Here is a 26,393-nt window from a genome sequence, read left to right as displayed (position 1 = left end):
TCTGTTGATGAGCTGGGTTGCCTGTCCCTGTGTGCAGTAGTCTTTCAATGATACTTCCCATTTTGCTCCAAAGTGGAGCATTGAAATGCAGAAGTATTCTGTAAGTGGATTGGGTTTGGGTAATCCAAGATGGAGGATAGGAAAAATCTCTGGTTGTAACAGGCTGCTCCTTTTTTGAGGTATTTTAGGTGTTGAAGGTGATTTCCTCGAATTGCAGGAGTAGCAATTACTGTTTTATATGCTGTTACATTGTTTTGAAACTTTGGAGAGAAAAAAAGTCAAAACAATGGCACTTTTAAAAGGGAGAGGAACAGAAAAAGGCAGCATGTGGTCAGGTCAGTGCAGAAGAGAGAGTGAGAAATAAACCCACACTGCTAACTGACACAGCAGTGAACCTGTGCAGTTAGTGCCTTTGCTGTTGAATTCATGTATCACTGGACATTGGAGTGTGTCTGGGAAAATTAACTAACAGTGAAATTCACAATTGATCTTAGAGGAACCTGTTTGTAGGAGATCACAGCACAGAAACAAATAAGTGAATAGTTTTAAGTATAGCTTTACTGTAAGTCTGCAGTAGTGAGTAGAGTGGTTCTTTATTGATTATATGTTTTATTGAGATATGTCTCTTGATTAAACTAAAAATATAAGCAATAAGTATTAGGTTAGCCTGGAGCAGTGTTTTGTAGAGGAATAAGATGGTGCTATTTTCTGGGTCTGCAGATTAGAAGAAGCAAAAATGGCCCTTAGTAGAGTGAAATGCTCTCCTTGTCAGATGTGATAGTTTCAGGAGAGTTTACATGTTACTGAGGTTTATATCTGCAATAAATGCCATTGGTTGTGAATCCTATCAGATTGAATGGATCGGTTGGAATGACATTCGAGGCAATGGGGAATTTACAAGAGCAAGGGGGTGTGATGGATGGCAGTTATAGGAAGGGAGAAAAGTCACAGATGCAGTCACATAGATGGGTTAACTACAGGAAAGGTAAGAGAGGTAAGCAGGTAGTGCAGGAGTCTTCTGTGGCTATCCCCATTTCAAACAAGTATGCTGTTTTGGAAAATGTAAGGGGTGATGGATTCTCAGGGGAATGTAACATGAGCATCCAAGTTTCTGGTATTGAGACTGGCTCCAATGCAATGAGGGGTACATCAGGTTCTAAGAGATCGACTATGATAGGGGACTGTCTAGGCTGAGGCACAAACAGATGTTTCTGTGACCAACAGCGAAAAATCAGAATGGTGTGTTGCCTCCCTGGTGCTAGGATCAAGGATGTCTCAGAGAGGGTGCAGAATGTTCTCAAAGGGAATAGGGACCAGCAGGAGATCATTGTACACATTGGTACCAATGACATAGGAAGGGAAAAGGATGAGATTCTGAAGGGAGATTAGAGACAGTTAGGAGGAATTTAAAAAGGAGGTCCTCGAGGTTGGTAATATCTGGATTACTCCCAGTGCTACGAGCAAGTGAGGGCGTGAATAAGAGAGTAGAGCAGATGAATGCATGGCTGAGGAGCTGGTGTATGGGAGAAGTATTCACATTTTTGGATCATTGGAATCTCTTCAGGGGTAGAAGTGACCTAGAGTCATAGAGTCATAGAAATGTACAGCATGGAAACAGTCACTTCAGTCCAACCTGTCCATGCCGACCAGATATCCCAACCCAATCTAGTCCCACCTGCCAGCACCCGGCCCATATCCCTCCAAACACTTCCTATTCATATACCCATCTAAATGCCTCTTAAATGTTGCAATTGTACCAGCCTCCACCACATCCTCTGGCAGCTCATTCCATACACGTACCACCCTCTGCATGAAAACGGTGCCCCTTAGGTCTCTTTTATATCTTTCCCCTCTCACCTTAAACCTATACCCTCTATTTCTGAACTCCCCGACCCCAGGGAAAAGACTTTGTCTATTTATCCTATCCATGCCCCTCATAATTTTGTAAACCTCTATAAGGTCACCCTCAGCCTCCGACGGTCCAGGGAAAACAGCCCCAGCCTGTTCAGTCTCTCCCTATAGCTCAAATCTTCCGACCCTGGCAACATCTTTGTAAATCTTTTCTGAACCCTTTCACGTTTCACAACATCTTACCGATAGGAAGGAGGCCAGAATTGCACGCAATATTCCAACAGTGGCCTAACCAATGTCCTATACAGCCACAACATGACCTCCCAACTCCTGTACTCAATACTCTGACCAATAAAGGAAAGCATACCAAACACCTTCTTCACTATCCTATGTACCTGCGACTCCACTTTCAAGGAGCTATGAACCTGCACTCCAAGGTCTCTTTGTTCAGCAACACTCCCTAGGACCTTACCATTAAGTGTATAAGTCCTGCTAAGATTTTCTTTCCCAAAATGCAGCACCTCACATTTATCTGAATTAAACTCCATCTGCCAACTCTCAGCCCATTGACCCATCCGGTCCAGATCCTGTTGTAATCTGAGGTAACCCTCTTCACTGTCCACTACACCTCCAATTTTGGTGTCATCTGCAAACTTACTAACTGTACCTCTTATGCTCGCATCCAAATCATTTATGTAAATGACAAAAAGTAGAGGACCTGTACAAGAAGGATGGATTGCACCTGAATTGGAAGGGGAATAATATACTGACAAGAAGCTTTGCTAGAGCTGCTTGGGAGGATTTAAACTAGCAAGGTGGGGGGACCCAGGGAGATACTGAGGAGAGAGATCAATCTAAGACTGGTACAGTTGAAAAAAGAAGCGAGTCAAACAGTCAGGGCAAAGCAGAGAGCAGGGTAGGACTGATAAATTAAATTGCATTTACTTCAATGCAAAACGCCTAACAGGGAAGGCAGATGAACTCAGGGGAATATGGGACTGGAATATTATAGCAATTACAGAGGTGTGGCTCAGAGATGGACAGGACTGGCAGCTTAATGTTCCAGGATACAAATGCTGTAGGAAGGACAGAAAGGGAGGCAAAAGAGGAGGGGGAGTAGCGTTTTTGATAAGGGACAGTATTACAGCTGTACTGAGGGAGGATATTCCAGAAATACATCAGGGGAAGTTATTTGGATGGAACTGAGAAATAAGAAAGGGATGATCACCTTATTGGGATTGTATTATCGACCCCCTAATAGTGAGAGGGAAATTGAGAAATAAATTTGGAAGGAGATCTCAGTTATCTGTAAGAATAATAGGGTGGTTATGATAGGGCATTTTAACTTTGCAAACATAGACTGGGCCTGCCGTAGTGTTAAGGGTTTAGATGGAGAGGAATTTGTTAAGTGTGTGCAAGAAAATTTTCTGATTCAGTCTGTGGATGTACCTACTAGAGAAGGTGCAAAACTTGACCTACTCTTAGAAAGTAAGGCAGGGCAGGTGACTGAGGTGTCAGTGGGGAGCACTTTGGGGCCAGCGACCATAATTCTATAGTGATGGAAAAGGATACACCAGATCTAAAAGTTGAAGTTGTAAATTGGAGAAAGGCCAATTTTGACAGTATTAGGCAAAAACTTTCAAAAGCTGATTGGGGGCAGATGTTTGCAGGTAAAGGGATGGCTGGAAAATGAAAAGCCATCAGAAATGAGATAACAAGAGTCCAGAGAAAGTATATTCCTGTTAGGGTGAAAGGAAAGGCTGGTAGGTCTAGGGAATGCTGGATGACTAAAGAAATTGAGGGTTTGGTTAAGAAAAAGAAGGAAGCATATGACAGATATAGACAGGATAGATCAAATGAATCCTGAGAAGAATACAATGGCAGTAGGACAAGGCGGCCTTTGTGTGGAGCCGCAGGAAATGGGGGAGGTACTAAATGAGTAATTTGCATCAGTATTTACTGTGGAAAAGGATATGGAAGACATAGACTGTAGGGAAATAAACGGTGACACCTTGCAAAATATCCAGATTACAGAGGAGGAGGTGCTGGATGTCTTGAAATGCATAAAACTGGATAAATCCCCAGGACCTGATCAGGTGCACCCTGGAACTCTGCGGGAAGCTAAGGAAGTGATTGCTGGGCCTCTTGCTGAGAAATTTGTATCATCGAGAGTCAGAGGTGAGGTGCCGGAAGACTGGAGGTTGGCTAACGTGGTGCCACTATTTAAGCAGGTTGGTAAGGACAAGCCAGGGAATTATGGACCTGTGGGTCTGAAATCGGTGGTAGACAAGTTGTTGGAGGGAATCCTGAGGGACAGGATTTACATGTATTTGGAAAGGCAAGGACTGCTTAGGGATAGTCAACATGGCTTTGTGCAAGAGAAATTATATCTCACAAACTTGATTGAGTGTTTTGGAGAAGTAACAAAGAAGATTGATGAGGGCAGAATGGTAGACATGATCTATATGCACTTCAGTAAGGCGCTTGACAAGCTTTCCCATGGTAGACTGGTTAGCAAGGCTAGATCTCATGGAATACAGGGAGAACTAGCCATTTGGATGTAGAACTGGCTCAAAGGTAGAAGACCGAGGGTTGTGGCGAAAAGTTGTTTTTTAGACTGGAGGCCTGTGACCAGTGGAGTGCCACAAGGATTGGTGATGGGTCCACTACTTTTCATCATTTATATGAATGATTTGCTTGTGAGCATAAGAGGTATAGTTAGTAGGTTTGCAGATGATACCAAAATTGAAGGTGTAGTGGGCAGCGAAGAAGGTTATCTCAGATTACAATGGGATTTTGATCAGATGGGCCAATGGTCTGAGGAGTGGCAGATGGAGTTTAATTTAGATAAATGCGAGGTGCTGCATTTTGGGAAAGAAAATCTTAGCAGGACTTGTACACTTAATGGTAAGGTCCTAGGGAGTGTTGTTGAACAAAGAGACCTTGGAGTGCAGGTTCATAGCTCCTTGAAAGTGGAGTCACAGGTAGATAGGATAGTGAAGAAGGTGTTTGGTATGCTTTCCTTTATTGGTCAGAGTATTGAGTACAGGAGTTGGGAGGTCATGTTGTGGCTGTACAGGACATTAGTTAGGCCACTGTTGGAATATTGCATGCAGTTCTGGTCTCCTTCCTATTGAAAGGATGATGTGAAACGTGAAAGGGTTCAGAAAAGATTTACAAAGATGTTGCTAGGGTTGGAGGGTATTAGCTCGAGGGACAGGTTGAATAGGCTGAGGCTGTTTTCCCTGGAGCATCAGGGGCTGAGGGGTGACCTTACAGAGTTTTATGAAAGGTAAAAACAATGACTGCAGATGCTGGAAACCAGATTCTGGATTAGAGTGGTGCTGGAAAAGCACAGCAGTTCAGGCAGCATCCGAGGAACAGGAAAATCGACATTTTGGGCAAAAGCCCTTCAACAGGAATAGCCCTGATGAAGGGCTTTTGTCCGAAATGTCGATTTTCCTGCTCCTCGGATGCTGCCTGAACTGCTGTGCTTTTCCAGCACCACTCTAATCCAGAGCTTTATAAAAGCATGAGGGACATGGATATGATAACTTGACAAAGTCTTTTCCCTGGGGTGGGGGAGTCCAGAACTATAGGGCATAGGCTTAGGGTGAGAGGGGAAAGAAATAAAAGAGACTAAGGGGCAACGTTTTCACGCAGAGGATTGTGCATGTATGGAATGAACTGCCAGAGGAAATGGTGGGGGCTGGTACAATTGCAACCTTTAAAAGGCATGTGGATGCATATATGAATGGGAAGGGTTTGGAGGGATGTGGGCCGGGTGCTGGCAGGTGGGACTAGATTGGGTTGGGCTATCTGGTTGGCATGGACGATTTGGACTTAAGGGTCTGTTTCCATGCTGTACATCTCTGTGTCTCTATGTGCCATGCTGGTTTGAAGATGTTGAAAAATGTGTTGCTGGAAAAGCGCAGCAGGTCACGCAGCATCCAAGGAGCAGGAGAATCGACGTTTCGGGCATTTATGCTCCTGCTCTTTGGATGCTGCCTGACCTGCTGCGCTTTTCCAGCAACACATTTTTCAGCTCTGATCTCCAGCATCTGCAGTCTTCACTTTCTCCTGGTTTGAAGATGTTGGCATGAATCATATACCAGCATTTATGGATATCAGGTGCATGCTGTCACTGCCCTGAGATGTTAGTGCAACATGGATGTCTTGAAGTGTAAGTGGTGAGCTGGAGTCACCACGTACCCACTCTGACCTTCATGTTGGGTATTCTTGGCATCTAGTTTCTGTCTGCTGCATACCAGAATAGTAATCTGCATATTCATGAAGTGAAATTCAGTGTTCATGAAGGTGAAAATGAGCAATAATCCACATTAACAGCTGCTACTTTAGCAAGAATCTCTTTGACGCCTGGGCAATGCGACTCATTGCTCCCGATGTTGAGAAACACCTCACCTGACTCTTCCCACAATTCTCCCCAATTTCTCACTAAAGCCCATGCAGATGCTGGAGATCAGAGCTGAAAAATGTGTTGCTGGAAAAGCGCAGCAGGTCAGGCAGCATCCAAAGAGCAGGAGCATAAATGCCCGAAACGTCCTTGGATGCTGCGTGACTTGCTGCGCTTTTCCAGCAACACATTTTTCAACATCTTCAAACCAGCATGGCACATAGAGACACAGAGATGTACAGAATGGAAACAGACCCTTAAGTCCAAATCGTCCATGCCAACCAGATAGCCCAACCCAATCTAGTCCCACCTGCCAGCACCCGGCCCACATCCCTCCAAACCCTTCCCATTCATATATGCATCCACATGCCTTTTAAAGGTTGCAATTGTACCAGCCTCCACCACTTCCTCTGGCAGTTCATTCCATACATGCACAATCCTCTGTGTGAAAACGTTGCCCCTTAGTCTCTTTTATATCTTTCCCCTCTCACCCTAAGCCTATGCCCTCTAGTTCTGGACTCCCCCACCCCAGGGAAAAGACTTTGTCAAGTTATCATATCCATGTCCCTCATGCTTTTATAAAGCTCTGGATTAGAGTGGTGCTGGAAAAGCACAGCAGTTCAGGCAGCATCCGAGGAGCAGGAAAATCGACATTTCGGACAAAAGCCCTTCATCAGGGCTATTCCTGTTGAAGGGCCTTACAAGAGGGCCTTACAAGAGTCTATCCCCTTCTGTTACTTTCTTTTTCAATTGACTAAACTTTCCTGTCAATAACTTTTCACTTCTCATTTCTTTAAAGAACTATCAAAATCAACATATAGTTTTCCTCAAGGGTTTGGTTCTGTCACAAACATGAAAATTTATTTATGACATTTACCTTGCTTATTACAAAATGTAATTTTGATTTCTTAAAAAAAAACATTGACAGCAGGTTGGATTTATTTCGTGACCTTGGAGACATTTTCCTCAGAGATTCAGGGATCAGTGTTTTTAACCTGACATGACAATTGGTGTGGAAATGGCTGTTGCTGATGCTTAAACAGAGCAGGCAATCATCGAGACTGAATTCCCAGGAATTAAATACACCATGGATGGCAAGCCATGTCAGAACAATTGTACATTTTATACCATGTTTCACGCAGATGTGAAGTAAGTTATCTGCTTCAGAGTGACTCCTTGAACAACACCTCATTTGGTCTTAATCAAATCAATCAAATAAAAATGAAAATGAAGGCAAATGCTGAAAAGCTGAAGCAGAAACTTAAAATGCTGGAACATATGCTGGTCTGTTTGCAACTGTAAAGAGAGAAAGATAATAGCTTATTGACAGACCAGTCCATTCACTTTCAGTCTAAAGAAGGGTATGTATCCTTTTCTGTTTGTGTATAAAGTTCTGGGTGAGTGTATGGGTCTGTAGAAGAGTGTGTCTGTGTGTAGAAGTGTCTGTGTCTGTTTGTGTGTGTGCGTCTGTCTGTGTGTGCATCTGTCTGTGTGCGTGTATAGCACAATGGGGTCACTTGTAGTGTGACATGAACACCAGGTTCCGGCTGAGGCTATCCCCATGGGTACCGAACTTGACTATCGGCCACTTTTATTTGTTGCCTGTTCCGAAGTCCACCTTGGAGGATGGTCACCCGAAGGTCCGAGGTCGAATGCCTTGGAACGCTGAAGTGTTCTCCGACTGGGAGGGAACACTCCTGTCGGTTGATTGTTGTGCAGTGTCCATTCATCCGTGCCGTAGCCTCTGCTTGATCTTGCCAATGTACCATACCTCAGGGCATTCTTGACTGCAGTGTATGAGATAGACAATGTTGGCTAGTACCTGCCAAGTACCCATATACTCACGCAGACCCTCTCTCATACGCTCACACCTACACTCCCACACTCCCACATGCACCCTCTCACAGACTTATGCCCCTTTACAGTCATGCTCACACACATACACACACTCTCTCACATACACTCATAATGCCCACCCCCCCTACACACACACACACATGCACACATATACATATACATTTGTGGGGTAATTGCAGAATTACATTTTACTTTGCTCAAAAACTGCATGAATCCATGTACGATTCTGTAAATCTGTTTTTTAGATTAGAATCAGTCTGACCATTGTGGCACCGACAGTCTAACACGAGGCAGCTCACATCTTAAATGCATTATTTGGGCCAACATGACACTGATTGCTAAAGTTCACTGGATAATGTAACTTTTAAAAAACATTTACATATGAAAGAACTGAAACCGACATGGTCATTCTAAAAGATGAGAGACTTAACAAACAATCCAGATCGTTTTTGATATATAATTTCAGTTACATCACACTGTAAACTTTTGCTATAAATTCTGTGCCTTATGATCTTATACTCCACAACCACCTGATGAAGGAGCAGTGCTCCGAAAGCTAATGCTTCTAAATAAACCTATTGGATTATAACCTGGTGTTGTGTGATTTTTAACTTTGTCCACCCCAGTCCAACACTGGCATCTCCAATCAGGGCTGTGCATGTTTGTTAACTTGCTTTGTATTTTAATTTTTAAACTTTTATTTCATCAGACTATTATATTGAGAGATAGGCACATCATTAAACCATTAACTTCCTCTTTGTGACAATCTTCATATTTTGTTTCTTTGCCTCAATATCATTTCTCTAACTCTCCAAAAACACTGTTGATCTTTCACACATGCACGAAAGATGAAGTAATGAAGCAGTCAGGCTCAAACTGTGTTCGCCAGATTCTGAAACATTAGCCTTACGTCTTAAACACTTAAAGCAATTGGGGTTGCATCCATCATTAATTCATTTTAATTTATTGTAATATATAAAAGCTCTCACACATACATGTTTTTTAAAAAATCTATACGATGACCTTACCTCCCTTTCTGATTGGTGAATGATGAATCATTGGAAGAATATATAGCATTCAGGCAGCTTACAATCATTTTATAGTGTCATTGTCAAGCATCACACCCAGGATTGATAGACTCTGCAGTTAAAAAAACAAACATTCCTATCCCATTGTTAGTTGATAAAAATAAACCTGTTTTCTTTGCTTTTCAATAGTGTGTTATGTTTGATGAGGTGGCTGTGATGAGTAATGCATTTGAAGAGAGATCTTCATCAGGAAAATAACTATTTACGGCCCTCAAAACTGAGTCTGAGCTCCGTGACTGTCTTTGTGACTTTAGGATTGTGACTCCAATGTCAGAATCAACACTTTGGGAACTTTTGACCTAGAATTTCTGTGACATGAATTTGACTTGACACCTTGGACAACATACAGAATTGATGTACCATGTGGTGTGGTGTATGGACAGTGACTGCTTCAGTATCTCATATGTTGCAATGTTACTTAAACAATGAATAGTCATCAGCAAACCTCCCCACTTCTAACTTTATGTAGGACGGAAGGTCATTGAAGGCGCCAGAGGAAATAGGGGGTTTTATTTGAAAGTTGCTTTATTTATTTTGGGTTGTGAGTGTACCTACACCATATGGAGTGCAGCAGTTCAAGAATGTGGCTCTCCACTATCTTCTCAAGGACATGTCAGGCTGGGCAACAAACACTGGCCGAACCAGTGAAACCCATATCCCGTGATTGAATTAAAATATATCTGTTTCCTTTTTGCCTTGATCTACTTTTAATCTTTAACATAGTTTTGGAATGCCTTTGAGATTAGTGTGACTGCCTGTCAAGTATACTGTGTGTATTACAATAATTACTAAGCATTAGGCATGTTATCCATTGTTTATTGGAAAATAACCTTGTGTGAAGGTAGAACCATCCCTCAAGAGGTGCAGAACACAGGTCAAATTACACCTTGCAGAGGACCTCTCCCTCTCGTGGGACAAACACCGCTGTTCCATCTTCCCATGGCTGTCCAAACTGTTCCTTCCATTGTGTAAATTAAGGTATTGGAGTCTGCAGGCTTGATTTTGCAGTGATTGCTGTTCACCCTGTATTTCATGTATTCCATCCTGCCTTCTGGTTCCTCTAGGTCCTGTGGTCCCAGTATGGTGACTGTCCTGGTTCTCCTTTTCCTACTGATGCTTTTCCATGAAAACAACATACTTTGATGCAACTCTGTGCAGATTACACAATGGCTGGAGCACTCTGTTATTGTGCCAAGAAGTGGTCAGTTCTCTATTCAGAAGTTATACAGTTCCAACTTTTTGGTTCACAAATACATAGTTCAAGAAATGCAACACATGACTTCTTTTAAGAAGGAGATTGAAACTTTTCCTGTTTTTTCTGCCCAATATTTATCTCTTACCGACACCAATTAATTGGTAGTTCACCTCATTTGCTGTCTGTGGGACCTTATTATATGCACTTGGTCTTCATTTCTGCATAGAAATATGATAACTAATGAAAGTTGCTAATGAGCTGCAGGCATCTTTTGGTGAACTGGAAACTGTCTATACTTAAGATGGTACTCATATGTGCAGTTTGTTACACCCACATTCACTGGAAAATATGTATTCTTCCTGTTTCACTGACTTTTGAAATTCTGGCATGAGCTATCAGAGACTTCTTAGGCTGTAAAGTGCTTTCGAAAATCTGGTGGTTGTGTGAAACACTAGATTTTAGCTATTATGAGAGGGTTTTTGACTTCAACACTATGATTGCTGAGACCTTTGGCATGTGTGCCAGACCTGTCCTTTCTTCCCACGAACCCATTAGATGCAGCTTGCCTTTTTCATTGTTGTGCTCTATTCAATCTTTTTGTAATTAGTTGACCATGTTTTCTGCCTTTGTCACAGTGAGATTATGATGATTTGCTAATGAATTTAGTAATAATTCTGAAATGGACAGAATGGTGACTCAGTGGTTAGCACTGCTGCCTCACAGTGCCAGGGTCCTGGGTTCAACTTCTGCCTTGGGTGACTGTGTGGAGTCTGCACATTCTCACTATGTCTGTGTGGGTTTTCTCTGGGTGCTCCAGTTTCCTCCCACACTCCACAGATGTCCAGGCCAGGTGAATTGACCATACTAAATTGCCCATAGCGTTAGGTGCATTAGTTAGGGGAATGGGTCTGGGTGGGTTACTCTTCGGAGGGTCAGTGTGGACTTGTTGGGCTGAAGGGCCTGTTTCCATACTGTAGTGAATCTAATCTTAAACATTATTAAGACTACTTGCAGGTAATTCTACATTTGGAAAGAGGGAATCTTTTAAAAGTAACATGGTAAGAATCCAGAGCCGTGTGTTCCTCTGAGAGTGAAGGATAGGAACTCTAGGGAATGCTGGATGTCAAGGGATTTTGAGAGTTTGATAAAGGAAGTGAAGGAAACTTATTTTAGGCAAAATGCATTAAAAACAAGGGAGGCCCTTCAAAATATAGAGTGTAGAAGGCTGCTTGAAAAGGAAATTAGGAGGGCCGGGCCTCAAAGTATCTTTGGAGATGGGATCAAAGAAAACCCTAAAGCTTTTTAAAATATGTTAAATGTAACAGGATTACAAGGGAAAGAGTGGGACTTACTGGAGACCAAAGGGACAAACTGTGGATGGAGCCAGTGGATGTGAGTGGCGAGGTCTTAAATGAATATTTCTTATTTCTATTCATGGAGGAGAAACATATTGTAAATGGAGATTTCAGTTGAGATGGTGAGGTTCCAGCACATGTTAAAATTGGTAAGGAGGAGTCATTAGATGTCTTAGTGGGCACACAGGTGCATAAGTCTCTAGGGGCTGATATGATGTTTCCCAGGCTGCTATGGAATGCAAGAGTGGAGATTACTGGGGCCCTGGCAGAGATGTTTCATACTTTGCTGAACATAGATGAAGTGCTACCTGACTTGAGGATAGCTAATGTTCACGAAGGGCAGCAGGGATAAGCCAAGTAATTACAGACCAGTTAGTCTGATGTTAATGGTAGAGAAAATATTCAAAAAAATTCAGAGTAAGGATTGTTCAAGGATAATCAATATGGATTTGTTAAAGGAATTTCCTGTCTGACTAATTGAGTTTTTTGAAAAAGGTGACTAAGTATATTGATGTGGGTAGTACAGTTCATTTGGTGAAACCTTCAGTAAACCCTTTCAAAAGGCACCTTTTGAAGGGCTGATACAAAAGATAAAGCAAAATTGACTTGCAAACAGGAGGCAAATGGTAATAGTGGAGACATATTTTTGTGATTGGAAGCCTGTGACCAGCAGTGTAACATGATCAGTGCTAGGATCCTTGCTGTTTGTTATGTACATGTGAACATAGAAAGTATAATTAATAAATTTTCAGATTACATGAAAATTAGTGGTATTGCTCATAGTGGTCTCAGGTTGCAGTCTGATATTGATCGACTGGTAAATTGGGCAAAGCAATGGCAGATGGAATTTAATTTTATAAGTCTGAGGTGATGCATTTTGGGAGGTCTAATAAGGGAAGGACACAAACAATGAATGGGAGTTCACTAGGAAGTACAAGTTCTGAAGGTGTCAATACAGGTAGACAGGGCAGTGAAGAAGATATACGGGATGCTTGCCTTCATTATCCAAGGCATAGAATGTAGGAACAAACAAATCTTGTTACAACTTTATAAAACATTAGTTTGGCCACAGAAGGAATACTGTGTGTGGTCTGGTCACCACACTATCATAAGGACGTGTTTGCACTGGAGAGGTTGCAGAGGAGATTCAAAAGGATGTTGCCTGGGATGGAATCTCTCAGTTAGGAGGAGAGAGTGACGAGGCTGGATTTGTTTTCTAGGAGAAGAGGAGGCTGAAGGGAAATCTTACTGAGATAAAATTATATAAAGACAGAGTAGATCATGAAAATTTCTTCCCCATGGCAGATATGACTAATACCAGAGGGCATAAATTTAAAGTGGAGAGCAAGGAGATCTGAAGAAGTTTTTTTTCACCCAGAGGGTGGTAGATGTATGGACAGTGTTGCCTAGAGGGTGGTGGAAGAGGAAGGCCAGTACTCTTACAACATTTAACAAGCATTGGATGGACACTTAATATGTCAGGACATAGTAGGCTAAGGATCAAGTGCAGGTAAATGGGATTAGTGTAGTTTGGTGTTTGCTGGTCAGCCTAGACCAAAGTCATAGACCATAGATCATGAGCCAAAGGGCCTGTTTCTATGCTGTATGTCTCTATGACTACTTACATTTCTGTTACTGTGTATTCCTGCAGGCGAGAGTCATCTAGGGAAGATGGGCCTTGTTTTATGTAGAAACAAGGCTAAAGCTCTGGAAGAGGTAGGGCAGACATAGTAATCAGCTGAGTTTCTTTCTCTTTCTGGTAATATTTTGTACAGAAGGTCTTGTGGCACAGTAATAACATCCCAACATCTGAGTTTTAAGTTTCACTTTAGGACGTGTTGGCCATGAGAGGCACATTTATAACCAAACACAATGATCATAAGGAAGAGTTTTCTGGTCAGCTGTGCTGCAAATGGCCATAGCAACCAATTTTGTACTTTGCCAAACAAAATCCATCAACTGATCCATTAAATCCAATGATCACCACTGTCTTCATAGGGTTATTCCCAGCACAGCCAACCCTTTTTCAACCATTCACACTTCTCATTAGCATCCTACCGAGCAATTATCTCTTTCTCATTTTATAATAAATCTGTTTGTTTGCCTATCCTTTTTCTTCTCTCTCTCTACATGGGCCTGCTATCTAAAAGCCCAACGCTCTAGGAAGAATGGACATCTGCTGATCCAGACAGTAGGCAGTAAGCAAAATACACATCTCAGCTGAACCAAGTCTAAACCTAAACATGCCAGAAAAGATTTGCAGCATTTCATACACATTAAGCCTGTGAGTGTTCAATAGATCTTAAAAGATGTCTTTATAGGTCTCAGATGTCTACCTGGTGAACATCACCTCGAAGAAATTGGAGAGTAGCTTCAAAATTACTTAAGAAACTTCCAGCTGCTTCAAGTTAAGTCTGAAAGGCAAGTTGGTAGAGCTGGAAAAGAAGGCAGTAATCGAGAAAATGATAATTGTTACAAAGTGAATTAACAGAACGGTTACAGTGAAAAGAACCTGTACGTCTGAGAGTACGTAGAGATCCAAAGGATCTCAATGAAACTGTAGAAAGAGAAAGATCACCCCAGCCCAAGCAAACTATTGAATAAATTTTGTTACAACTCACCAATACAATCCAATCAGAGATGAGGAGGAATTTCTTCTCTCAGAGGGTTGTGAATCTGTGGAACTCTTTACAATGGACACCTGTTAAAGCTGGGTCATTAAATATATTCAAAGCTGAGATAGACAGATTTTTAATCAGAAAGGGAATCAGGGTTATAGGGAAAAGGCAGCAAAGTGAAGTTGAGGATTATCAGGTTAAACATGATCTCATTGAATGGTAGAGCAGACTCAATGGGCTGAATGGCCTACTTCTGGTCCTGTGTCTTATGGTCTTATGATCACTGTCTGGCTTTCCCTTGACATTTAATACTTTGCTCCTCAGATTTTAATGAACTGCAGTACTTTAGTCTTGAGTGTGTAGTGCTGGAAAAGTACAGCAGATCAGGCAGCATCCGAGGAGCAGGAAAATTGACGTTTCAGGCATAAGCCCTGCCACAGCCCTCCTGATGAAGGGCTTATGTCCGAAATGTTGATTCTCCTGCTCCTTGGATGCTGCCTGACCTGCTGTGCTTTTCCAGCACTACACTCTCGACTCTGATCTTCAGCATCTGCTGTCCTCACTTTCTCCTAGTACTTCTGTCTTGCCTTGCTGCTTAACACAGCCACAAAGCAAGGCAACTTGCCATACTTCAGATTAATCAGAGTTCTGAAGAAGGGTCATTGGACCCAACCCTGATTTCTCTCCACAGATGCTGCCAGACCTGCAGAGTTTTTCAAGCAATTTCTGTTTTTGTTTTTGAACTTGTCATGCTTGTCAACAGTCATCGATCAAGAGGGTGGCTATGTTACTATACGGCACCATGTAATGTCAATCTCATACCTACATCATATACCAGCATTCTACCTGGCAAACACACCGCATTTTCATCAACCAAATGGCCAAGACCCAGTGTAGGAGAGGAATAGCCTTTTGTTAACTCATGATAATTGATGCCATTCAGGGGTGTTGGTACAGTCAATGTCTGGTGTCAGTCTAGGGGTTTGGACATGGCCTGTCGCTTGTTTGAGGTAATCAGAGGGGTAGTCTCCCTATAGAACAGGATTTAGGCCATGGTCAGTTCTGCAGGACCATGCAAAACAGTCAGGGGGTTTAGCAGATTGTCATTTTCACAGACAGCAGTCAAGGTTTAAATCAGGGCTACCCTTTCAAGTTAGTCAGGGTTTGGAGCAGGGTCAGTCCAGGGATGGGGGTGTGTGTGTATGTCAGTGGAATTAATGTCATGAATGATAAATGTGAAGTGATGCACTTTGGAAGAAGGAACAGACAAGGGACTACTCAATGAATAGCAGGACATGAAGAAGCCTAGAGCAACAGGGACCTTAGAGTGCTTGTCCACAGATCCTTGAAAGTGGCAGGACAAGTAATAGGGTAGCTAAGAAGGCATATGGGATGCTTGCCTTAATCTGTCGTGCCTTAGATTATAAGAGCATGGAGGTCATGTTGGAGCTGTACAGAATTTTGGTTAAATCACAACTGGAGTGCAGTGTGCAGTTCTGGACACCTCCTTGTAGGATGGATAGGGTCACTGGACCTGGAACATTAAACTCTGCTTTCTCTCCAGAAATGCTGCCAGACCTGTTGAGTTTTTCCGGTAATTTCTGTTTCTATTTTAGATTTCCAGCATCTGCAGTTCTTTGGGTTCTTGTTGTATTGGAAGGATGCATTTGCACTGGAGGGGATACAGAAGGGATTCATTGAGATGTTGCCTGGATGGAACATTTCAGCTGTAAAGAGAGCCTGGCTATCAGATCATGCTTGTGATAACAGGACTGAAAACTGGGGATTGTAGGCAGGAGCCTGTGGATGTGAACAGTACAAGGACAGTGAGAGGGGGAGTTTGATATATATGCAGATGGGGAGCTAGTGGTGATTTGGAATGTGTGGAATGCTGTGGGAAGAGGGTGGGCACGAAATAGCACAGTGATGGGCATGACCAGACTGTAGTAACAGAGCTCAGGGGTAAGGGAAAACTGGAGCCTCAATTCAATGTGGTGTGTGGGAACATGAGAGGTTTCAGTCATAATAGGGTGTCCAGGAAGTGGTTAGTAGAAAGGACACAGAAGTTCATTGAGGAGCAAGACGTGATGTGTAAAGTGAGTCTGGTATTCATGGTGCCCATTGTGATCTGCGTCACTTTCCATGATCTGCCAATTGTTAAATGTGATCAACAAATGGAAAATGACTGTGACCGAATTGGGCAGAGCCCATGTCTGTGTAATAACCAAAGTTAGGAGTTGCACTTTTGTGCAATGGAAGGCCCTTCAAGGGGGAATTGCATCCATCATGCGCATATCATCGCACACGTGAAATGCACACAATGTACACATATAGGGACGAGGGTTCAAATGCTGTTCACTGGCAATGTTGACCATTTCCATCTCTGTGAAGCAGAAGCAATCAAGGTGATCTTATAAGAGGCACAATGCACACAGCTAATGCAAGACCTCTAGAGATGCACAGGAACATGGAACTGAGTCCCTTTTCACCTGAACTGTAAATGTACTGCAAAACTGTTTTAAATGCAGTGATGCCTTTAATGGGTGATGTGGTGCTGGGGAGAAGGATCAATGCTCATGCAGCACTTACACTCTACTGCTATCTCTTTGCCGCATGACTCTATGACTGGCGATGCATTCATTGGAATTAAGGCACTAAGTTAAAGTGCAAAGATGAGTCAATAAATGAACCCCCTTGTTGGAAAGCTCCATGCCAAGGGGCTGAATATTTCACATATTTTTCTGTTATTTTTATTTTCTTATTATGCCTGTCTCTAGGGAAATTTTCTTGGAACAATCTCCAGGAACAATGTGGGAGCAGGATTGATTTTTCATTGCATGGAGGTCGACAGACATTAAATTCAATCAAAACTCTTACAGAGGCACCAGTATAGATATATTATTGTCATCAGAACAGCCGTGTGCCACATTTAGAGAGCATGCGTTCTATCAAGGCAGTCTCCTGGCAGCAGGCCGGACAGCCATTGGAGATGGGGACTCAATTCCCTAATAATGGGGCTGCTGTAATGAAGGACTGCAGTGTTGTCACTACTAATTCTGTAGAATAGTTCTCCCTCCTTCATAATAACCCTCCTGTCTTCAGGTTTCCTTATTTCATGAATTCTTTGCAGACAACTTAGGGAATGCTGTTCCAATGGGCATACAGGCATGATGAGTGGTCTTGGGGTCCATATCAAAGTTTTGACATCTGGAGGAAAATCCAGCCCATTGCTGCAGACAAAGAGATGGAAAACTAATTTTGGACGATCCAAACTGAACACATATATTAGCATAGACACTCTAAATTTACACAGCCATTAACACTGACACTTCAACACGAGCATTAATCGAGATAAGTCACTTTCAGCATCATTAACAGGAATACTCAAACCTTGAACTAACCCAGACATTCCAGTATCTGTGTGTTACTTGGAAATGTAACATTCTGATGCAGAGATGAGAGAGCTACCAATTTGTCACTGCTGACTAAAGAATATCATTTTAATCTAAAAGTATACATTTTTTGATTTGAAAACTTGCACGTTTGTTAAGTCAATCTAGATGACTGTTTGGATTCTTGTGTTTTGTGTGTTTAAAAATTCAAATGAATTTATATTTAAAAAGAGCACTTAGATGCCACAAAAGAGTGGCACAGTGGCCCAATGGTTAGCACTGTTGCCTCATAGTGCCACAGACCGAGTTTGGATTCCAGCCTTGGGTGACTACCTGTGTGGAGTTTGTACATTCTTCCTCTGTCTGCGGGGGTTTCCTACCGGTGCTCCAGTTTCTTACCACAGTCCAAAGATATACAATTTAGGTGGATTAGCCAGGGGAAATGCAGGATTATGGGGATAGGATGGGATGCTGTTCAGAGGGTTGGTGCAGACTCAATGGGCCAAATGGTCACTTTCTGCACTGTAGGGATTTTATATATAAATAAAATAGCTGATGATAATCTAGTCTTTTCTTGGCAATATGCATATTGGAAAATGTATTTAAATAAATATGTTAATCAAGAAGGTTTTCTGATATATAGCATCCAAAGGACGTTTCACATAATGATAATAACTTTAGGAGTCCACACTACTGTTCGAAGCATGAGGCTTCTGATTTCCTGACCCATGGGAATGGGATTTAATCCTGATACATGTGAGGTGATGCATTTTGGGAGGTCTAATAAGGAAAGGATTTGCACAATGAATGATAGGTCCCAAGGATGAACTGAGGAACAAAGAGATCTTGTACAAGTCCATAGATCCCTGAAAGTATCAGCACAGATAGACAGGTTGGTGAACAAGGCATGTGGGATTATCTGGAGAATATTATGTAGAATATAGGAGCAAGGAAGTCTTGATACAACTTTATAAAACATTGATTAGGCCACAGATGGAATACTATGTACAGTTCTGGTTGCCACACAATTGGAAATGTGTGATTGCACTGGAGAGGGTGTAGAGAGATTCCCAAGGATGTTGCTTGGGATGGAAAGTTATGAGGAGAGACCTAGATAGACTCAGTTTGTGTTCCTTTGAACAGGGGAGGCTGAGGGAGATTTGATTGAGGTATATAAAATTATGAGAGGCTGTAAATAGGGTAGATTGTGAGAGTCTCTTCTCCAGGACTGATGTATCTAAGATCAGAGGGCTTAAGCTTAAGGTGAGGAGGAAATGGTTCAGAGGAGATCTGACGAAAGGTTTTTCTCATTCAGATGGTGATAGAAATATGGAACATGCTGCCTGAGAGGGTGGTAGGTAGGTACTCTCATAACATTTAAGAAGCATCTGGACGAGCACCTAATCTGCTAAGGTGCAGTAGGCTCTGGGCCAAGTGCAGGTAAATGGGATTAGTATAATTTAGTGTTTTTTGGTTGGCATAGACATAGTGGGCTGAAGGGCCTGTCTCTATGCTGTATGACTATGAATCTGAATCCTGAGGTGGCCACTTAAACAGGCAGTAGAAATTCAGTGTTTACTTGTAAAATGTGCAACACAATGATCAGATGGAACATCAAGTTTTAAACTTCAGAGTAGTGAGAGAGTAAGTAAGTCTTGACAGCTGTCAAAGTGAAATTATTAAAATCAGCATTGTTAAAGAAGGGGCAGAAGGACTGATATCTTGAGGGTTGGAAGGCAGGAATGAGATGTTTAATTAAAGAAAACAATTTACAAAGACAACTTCTATTACAGATATAAATACAGTTATATATAATGGAAAAAAGTGAAGTGACATGTACCGACATATTTCATTATTATGTAGAAATATAAAAGTTAAGGTGTGTCTGAGAGTTTATTAAAGTCTCAAATCAAATTTTGAAATAAATTAAATCTTTACTTTTAACTGACTCAGATTCATGTAATTTTTGTGTCAGTTCTATAGAAGTGTTTTAAGATGTTGAATAAAAACAGCACAATTGAAGCAAATCCTACAGTTTACCAAATGGTTTAATGAATAATTGATTCTTTCAAAGTTTTTTGAATTATTAGTGGTAGAGTGCTTCTGGTAAGTCACTCCACCTGTTTGATTGATCATTTTAAAATTACATTTAAGTTGCAATTAATGGAAACTGAGATGAAACTGCAAATGTCACGTTGAAAATGTTGGCATACAGTTGGTGTAGATTGTTCCACTCTGAGAAACTACAACTTCCAAAATGGCTAAGCAGCATCTTAAGATACAGCCAGTTCTTTGTCACTTATCAATAACCCTTCCTACAAACTGTATTTACCTTCAGTTTTGTCAATGTATTGTAAACCAGTTAGAATACAGACTTTCTTTCACACAGTTTTAATTTTTATTGACTCAATAGGGAATACACGTTTGCATTTAAGTTGATTTACCCACTATTACCACAGTTTAATGATAAGTGAATCACTCTTTGGTACTATGATTGCACTTCAGCAGGAAATCCTTATTAGAAAGCAAATTTCTGGGCTAATATATCCCACAAAGCATTGAACAAAACAAATTGCAATTTTCAAGAAGACCAAAACAGCATTTTAACATCTTATGTGCTAATATATAATTTTGTGTTAGTGTTCCTTACTTAGCAGGATAATTGCACAGAATTTCATTCAGGATGAATGTTAAAAGGCACTGGAAATACATTTCTCACTTACTGAATTATAACACTAATGTGCTGATGAAATGTGCTAATGCAAACAGCTTCTTTGGCATGAGTGCAACAAATCTAAATATCATGGTTGATTTCTAAAACTGCTGTTTAAAACAAAAGTGGGAAAATACAGATAATTGGTAAAATGCATCTACTGGGATGTTATCTCATTGTTACTTACAGTAAGATCTTCCAAGGAATTTCAATTTTGTTTGCCAAGTTGCCTATACAGTATATTAACCATATTCAAAGTTTGGAAAAAGCTAGCAAGATGTGGACCTCCTCTGGTAGTAAGTTTGGATTACAATGATTAGCCGGGCCAGAAAACAGCAACTCTGCTGGGTTTGAACATTTGCAGTACAATATGTACCTTATTATCATCAAGGCATCTGGACAACTGGATTGTTACTTTTGACCTGTCAAAACATCTCAATTTCTTTAATCCATTGTTTTTCTTCTGTGTTTGTCGGTCCATGAAAAGTAGAGTTCACATAAAACAGGAACTTTTCAGTGGCTCATAATGTTGCTTGGATGGAGGCTTCAATCTCAGAATCACCCCAACTATATTACCTTCCATTTATCCATTAAACTCCTAAAATTACCTGAATGTGATCCTTACTGAATTACTGAAAAGAGAAAGTGAGGGCTGCAGATGCTGGGGATCAGATCTGAAAATGTGTTGCTGGAAAAGCGCAGCAGGTCAGGCAGCATCCAAGGAACAGGAGAATCGACGTTTCGGGCATAAGCCCTTCCTGAAGAAGGGCATAAGCCCTTCCTGAAGAAGGGCTTATGCCCGAAACGTCGATTCTCCTGTTCCTTGGATGCTGCCTGACCTGCTGCGCTTTTCCAGCAACACATTTTCAGCTCTGAATTACTGAAAATTATAGTAGTCCATTTGGTCCATCAAGTCTGCAAGGTGTTTTCCTCTCCAAATTTCCACCTGGTCTAATCTCACCCTGTCATAACTTCTGTTAATATTTAATGTTCTCTTTTTAACTCAGTTATCTCATAACATTTTAAAAGAATTTATGGACTCAGTTTAAATAACAGATCACTGATTGAAGATTCAGGAACATGCTAATTTTCATAAGGACATAAGTACTCGAAAAGCCATTCAGCTCCTTGAGCCTGTTCAACCATTCAATTACATCATGGCTGATCTGTATCTTAGTCCCAGTCACCCACATTTGTACCCATATCACTTGGTATCCTTATCCAGAAAACATCTGTCAGCGACACTGTTGAAAGTTTCAACTGAACCAGTATTCACAGTTTTTTGGTAGAGAGAATTTCAGATTTCTGCTACATTTTCTGTGAAATATTTTTCTATCTCCACTCTTTAATGGCCTCAGTCTAATTTTGTGATTATGGTATCTTGTTCTGAATTCTCCCACCAGAGGCCTTTTTGGGTTCTTTATAATTTTAAAATGTCAGTTAGATTAGCCATCAGCCCTGTAATATAAGAGAATACAGAACAAACACAAACAATTTGTCCTCATAACTTAATCCTCCTCTCTAGTGAATCAGTGCTGTGCTATTTCTGAGACAAATGTATACCTTTCCTGAGATTACGTGCCCAAACCTGAACTCAGAACTCGAGAAGTTATCTAACAAAGGCATTCTTTTCTCAATTTATAATTCCAACTATTAATTTCTGAATATTTTCTAGTTAACACGTTCAGAGATGGTATTACCCCAACCTGCACCACCTGGCCCAAAGGCAGGGACATGACCAGTACACCACAACAGCCCTGCCAGTAATGTATATACTTAGATTTAAAAAAAACTACAATTGTTAAAGGGACTTGAGATAAAATGGTTGTTTTCACTGCAATAGGCTAAGAGGAAATGTAATTGATTTCTTTTAATTAAGCAAAGGCTTTGACAGGGTGAATAAATGATTACTTTTTTCTCTGATTGGAAAGTGAGTAACAGAAGATTATCAATTTAAATGATAGTTAAGGCAGACATCAGAGTTTAGGAGAAATTTCTTCATCCTTTCACTTCAGCAAGGAATTGACTAGGGAGGGATGATTGAGATAAATATTTGAACCACAGGAAGATCTGGAATTCGGCAGAGACACAGTTAAAAATTTCTTTGGTGAAAAGCAAATGCAGACATGCTGGACAAAGTGGCATTTTTCTATACTGTGTGATTCAGTGGGAATGAGTTGCAAGTATCCCCACTCAGAGTGGCAACCTGGGAAAATATACCTGGTTTCAGATTTTGAGACGTGAGTAAGCAGGTTATTAAATTTGGTCAGAGTGAGGAAGCAAATGACATAGATATCAATGAACAAAACTTAAGGAAGAACTAAGACGAAATCACCTTTTCATTTAATAATATGGATAAACTCTCAGATTAAAAACATGAACATTGTATTCAGGAAAACTTAACAAAAACTTGAGAAGTATTAATCCTGCTGAAGATTGAAGGTTAAAAGGATGGAGGAAAACAAAGCAGAACAAACTTGAAACTGAACAACTAAGACAACAAGAGCGTCATGCAAAGGAAGGCAAGTTGTCTGAATCACATAACATTGAACACAACTTGACTTAAGCATTTTGAACTTGTGCTCAATTTACTTTTCTTCATGAGGTTAAACGGTTTGATGAAATGACATGATAGTCCAACTCTTAGCAATGTCAGCTGAATTTGTTCTACCCGAGTTTGTGATGTGCTGATTCTTCCTCAATTCATTAAGATCATTGTCTTTGCTGCCTTCCAGCCCAGATACATCTTGGGTTTGTCTTTTAAACGTCAACTCCAGGTACCCATGATATGTATACTTACACCAGGTAATGGTAGGAGGATATGTGAAGTCTATGGTAGGAAGACTTTCAAAAGGAAGAAATAACAAAATGTTAATTCAGATCAGATGAAAGGTTCATTCTTGGAAACAAAGTACACCATAAAATGTATTTTATCCTGAAAGAATGGTTAAACTTTTGCTAAAATTAGTACAGAAAAATAATTATACAAATAAATTAAGAGTGTCACAACTCACAGTAAACAGGAGGAACTCTTAGCCTGCTTAGTAAGAATCAATTACTATTTACTAATCAGAAAATTAATCAGTGTGTATCAGTTATTACTAATTGATTGCATTAGGGGATTCAGTGAAAATTCAAAAATATATTAATTCAATGGGTTAATACTGAATGTGAAATGACAGTAGTAGTTTAACTCTATGGAAATTGGCAGATGAATAGTTCAAGTCGACAGTGGGTGCTACCTGGTGACGTCCTGCTCTCTTTCTGCAGGTTCTTATTTACAAACATTGGGCTGGATTTTATGCCAGGGTCAAGGCACTCATCCCGGTGTAACAACGTCAGGGTAAGCCCACCTCTACTTGGCTAGCTAAATCTGCAGCCATTTAACAGCTATCAAGACATTCATTGGTTTGTGGCATGACATTGGCTTCAATCCAAAAGCAAGCCCAACTTCCAACAACAGTTGGTCAATTAAATGACCAGGAGCTCCCTTGTCGTGGGAGCATCTTGGTAACGATCGTCACTGTTGGGACTACTGGTAGGCTCAGAGGGAAGGGAGCTGTGATGGAGCTAGGATGAAAGGTGAGTTTTTAGGCATTCGTGTTCTGGCAGCAAAGGGCAATGCCAAGTGTGACAGGTCAAGAGGGAGCATGGAAGGTGGGGGGGTGGAGGTAGAGGTGAAATGTCACACCTCAGGAAGTACTTTACAATTTGGCAGGGTTGGGCCTCTGATAGGGACAGGGTGCCCAAAAAAAAGGAGGTATCCCCTTCTGTCTGGCCAACTGGCAGCCTGGCCACTTGGCACTGGCCACCCCACCCCAAGGTTTAACTGAGGGGGGAGAAGGCAGTAAAATTCCAGCCATTGGAATAGAAGTATGCCTTTCAGTCCCTATAGTCTGTTCTGACATTCAATTAGATCATGAGTGATCTGCACCTAAATGCCATTTATTGCTGGAGCTTCTGAAAACCTTCAAGTGGATTTTTGGGTTCAATTTTAATACTGGGGTAAGTGCGAAAAACACTTATTTGTGACAGCTTGAAACCAGGGATTGTATTCTTTGCTATCCTGATTAAAAAGTCTGCTGTCGACATGCTCATCTAAAACCCCTCCCCTGCAGCTGTCTTATGCTGCAAATATGTGGCAGTGCCGGTGTTGGACTGGGGTGTACAAAGTTAAAAATGACAGGACACCAGGTTATAGTCCAACAGGTTTATTTGGAAGTACAAGCTTTTGAAGCGGTACCTGATGAAGGAGCAACACTCCAACACTCCAAAAACTTGAATTTCCAAATAAACCTGTTGAGCTACAACCTGGTGTCCTGTGATTTTTAACTTTATGCTGCAAACACCTTTAATATTTTGAGGATGATTATATCCAATGAAATTGAATCATGGCATGAATCACGAATTGTAATTATTTCCTGAGAACACTATTCTTTACAACTCATTAGCCTTTCTTACACGGAACCACTTAACATCTATCCTGTTACACCTTGTGAGTGTTTTGTAACCCAGGATAATGCTGGCTTCACTCCAGATGATAAATATTCTTATAGCACTCACATATTAATCCCTCCATCCTGTAAAAAGGTCTTCACTTCTGTAACAAAACAGAAGAGTTATTCAGACAGAACCCATAAATTATAGCCTGATTTGATTCCCCAACTCCTCCAATTTAAAAAGCCTATTCTCGTACTTATCTTCTCCATGGCCTTTCTCCCCACCTCCATCAGAGTGATGTCTGCTGCCTTCCTTCACCATGGCACCTGCACTTTCAGCTGTCAAGACATCATGCTCTGGAATCTGCCTCCTGAATCTTTCTGATTCTGTAACTCTCTCTTCTCCCTTAGGACTTCCTTTAAACCTCAAGTTTTTTCTTACCTCACTGCATTACTCCTTCTTTGGCTTAGGATCTGTTTTTCTTTATGTCTATGTGAAGTGACTTGAAATATATTTCTACAAGTTGCCCTTCTCACATTGAATGAACATTGGTTTGGGATAATGATATCTGTTTACTACTTCATTGTATTTTAATCAAGTTTGATGCTAGGATACACTTGTTTAACACGAATGAAGTGTATGTGGCAAAGTACTGACTTCTACAAAATATCACTACGGAAAGAGATGGTATTTCAGATTTTTCTGCAAATTGTGACACAAAATTAAGATGAAAAGCACCCAGATATTAACTTTTCCATAGGTTTTCCTTGAAACTCATCACTCAGTGCCTGGAGTGCTAAGCATACTCTCCGACACATTATAGGGATTGCAGGAATGCTAGAACTTTACTGAGCCATGCGCTGAATATGTATTCAGAATTAAAATTACAATCTCTCTGTTTGTGGGGCACTGGTACATTAGCCACTGAAATATTGAAATTTCATTGAATGTAAAAGACTTTTGTCGAGAAGTGTGATGCTGGAAAAGCACAGCAGGTCAGGCAACGTCGGAGGAGCAGAAGAATCGATAAATTGGGCATAAACCCTTCATCAGGAATGTTTGGGTGGGGGGAAGGGGGCTGAGAGATAAATGGGGTGGGGTGAGGCTTGGGGGGGAAGGTAGCTGGGAAGGCGTCAAGTAGATGCAGGTGGGGGTGATCTCTGTAAAAGACCTTTGGCCACAGAGACATGGAATTAAAATCAGAATGCTGTGAAATGAAGTCATTGACATACCGTTCAAAGGAGGGACTTGTTTAGTACTTATTGGCAAAGTTGTATTTCAAAAAGACAGAGGGTGTATTTGTCACGTGATGGTTTTACATGTATTTGCAGAACTTGTCCAACTTGTCAAGCAACATGCAAACTGTGGTGTGTCAATAGCACTAATTGAAAACACAGGAATTTCAAGAGAAGAACATGGACAGATCATTGGACTGCCAGAGAATGAGCCAGAGAAACAAATTTATCACCT

At 41.1% G+C, this 26,393-nt stretch overlaps 1 protein-coding gene across 1 annotated transcript in view; it reads right to left on the bottom strand.

The window, feature by feature from the left end:
• Positions 1-22,804: 22,804 nt before the first annotated feature.
• Positions 22,805-26,393, bottom strand: part of LOC122550244 (uncharacterized) — a 265,713-nt gene continuing 262,124 nt past the window's right edge. Inside the window, exons 35-36 of the mRNA XM_087987130.1 lie at positions 25,047-25,083; positions 22,805-23,327 (exon numbers count right to left, since the gene is read on the bottom strand). Of these exons, the coding sequence (XP_087843256.1) occupies positions 25,078-25,083 (6 nt within the window). The 3' untranslated portion in view covers positions 22,805-23,327; positions 25,047-25,077. The remainder of the gene's footprint in view (positions 23,328-25,046; positions 25,084-26,393) is intronic.

This window comes from Chiloscyllium plagiosum, unplaced genomic scaffold, assembly GCF_037043375.1.
Source record: "Chiloscyllium plagiosum isolate Xiang-an unplaced genomic scaffold, Cpla_swu_hap1 HiC_scaffold_5, whole genome shotgun sequence".
In the NCBI taxonomy this organism is placed as follows: Eukaryota; Metazoa; Chordata; class Chondrichthyes; order Orectolobiformes; family Hemiscylliidae; genus Chiloscyllium; species Chiloscyllium plagiosum.
This window is presented reverse-complemented; position numbering and strand designations above follow the sequence as displayed.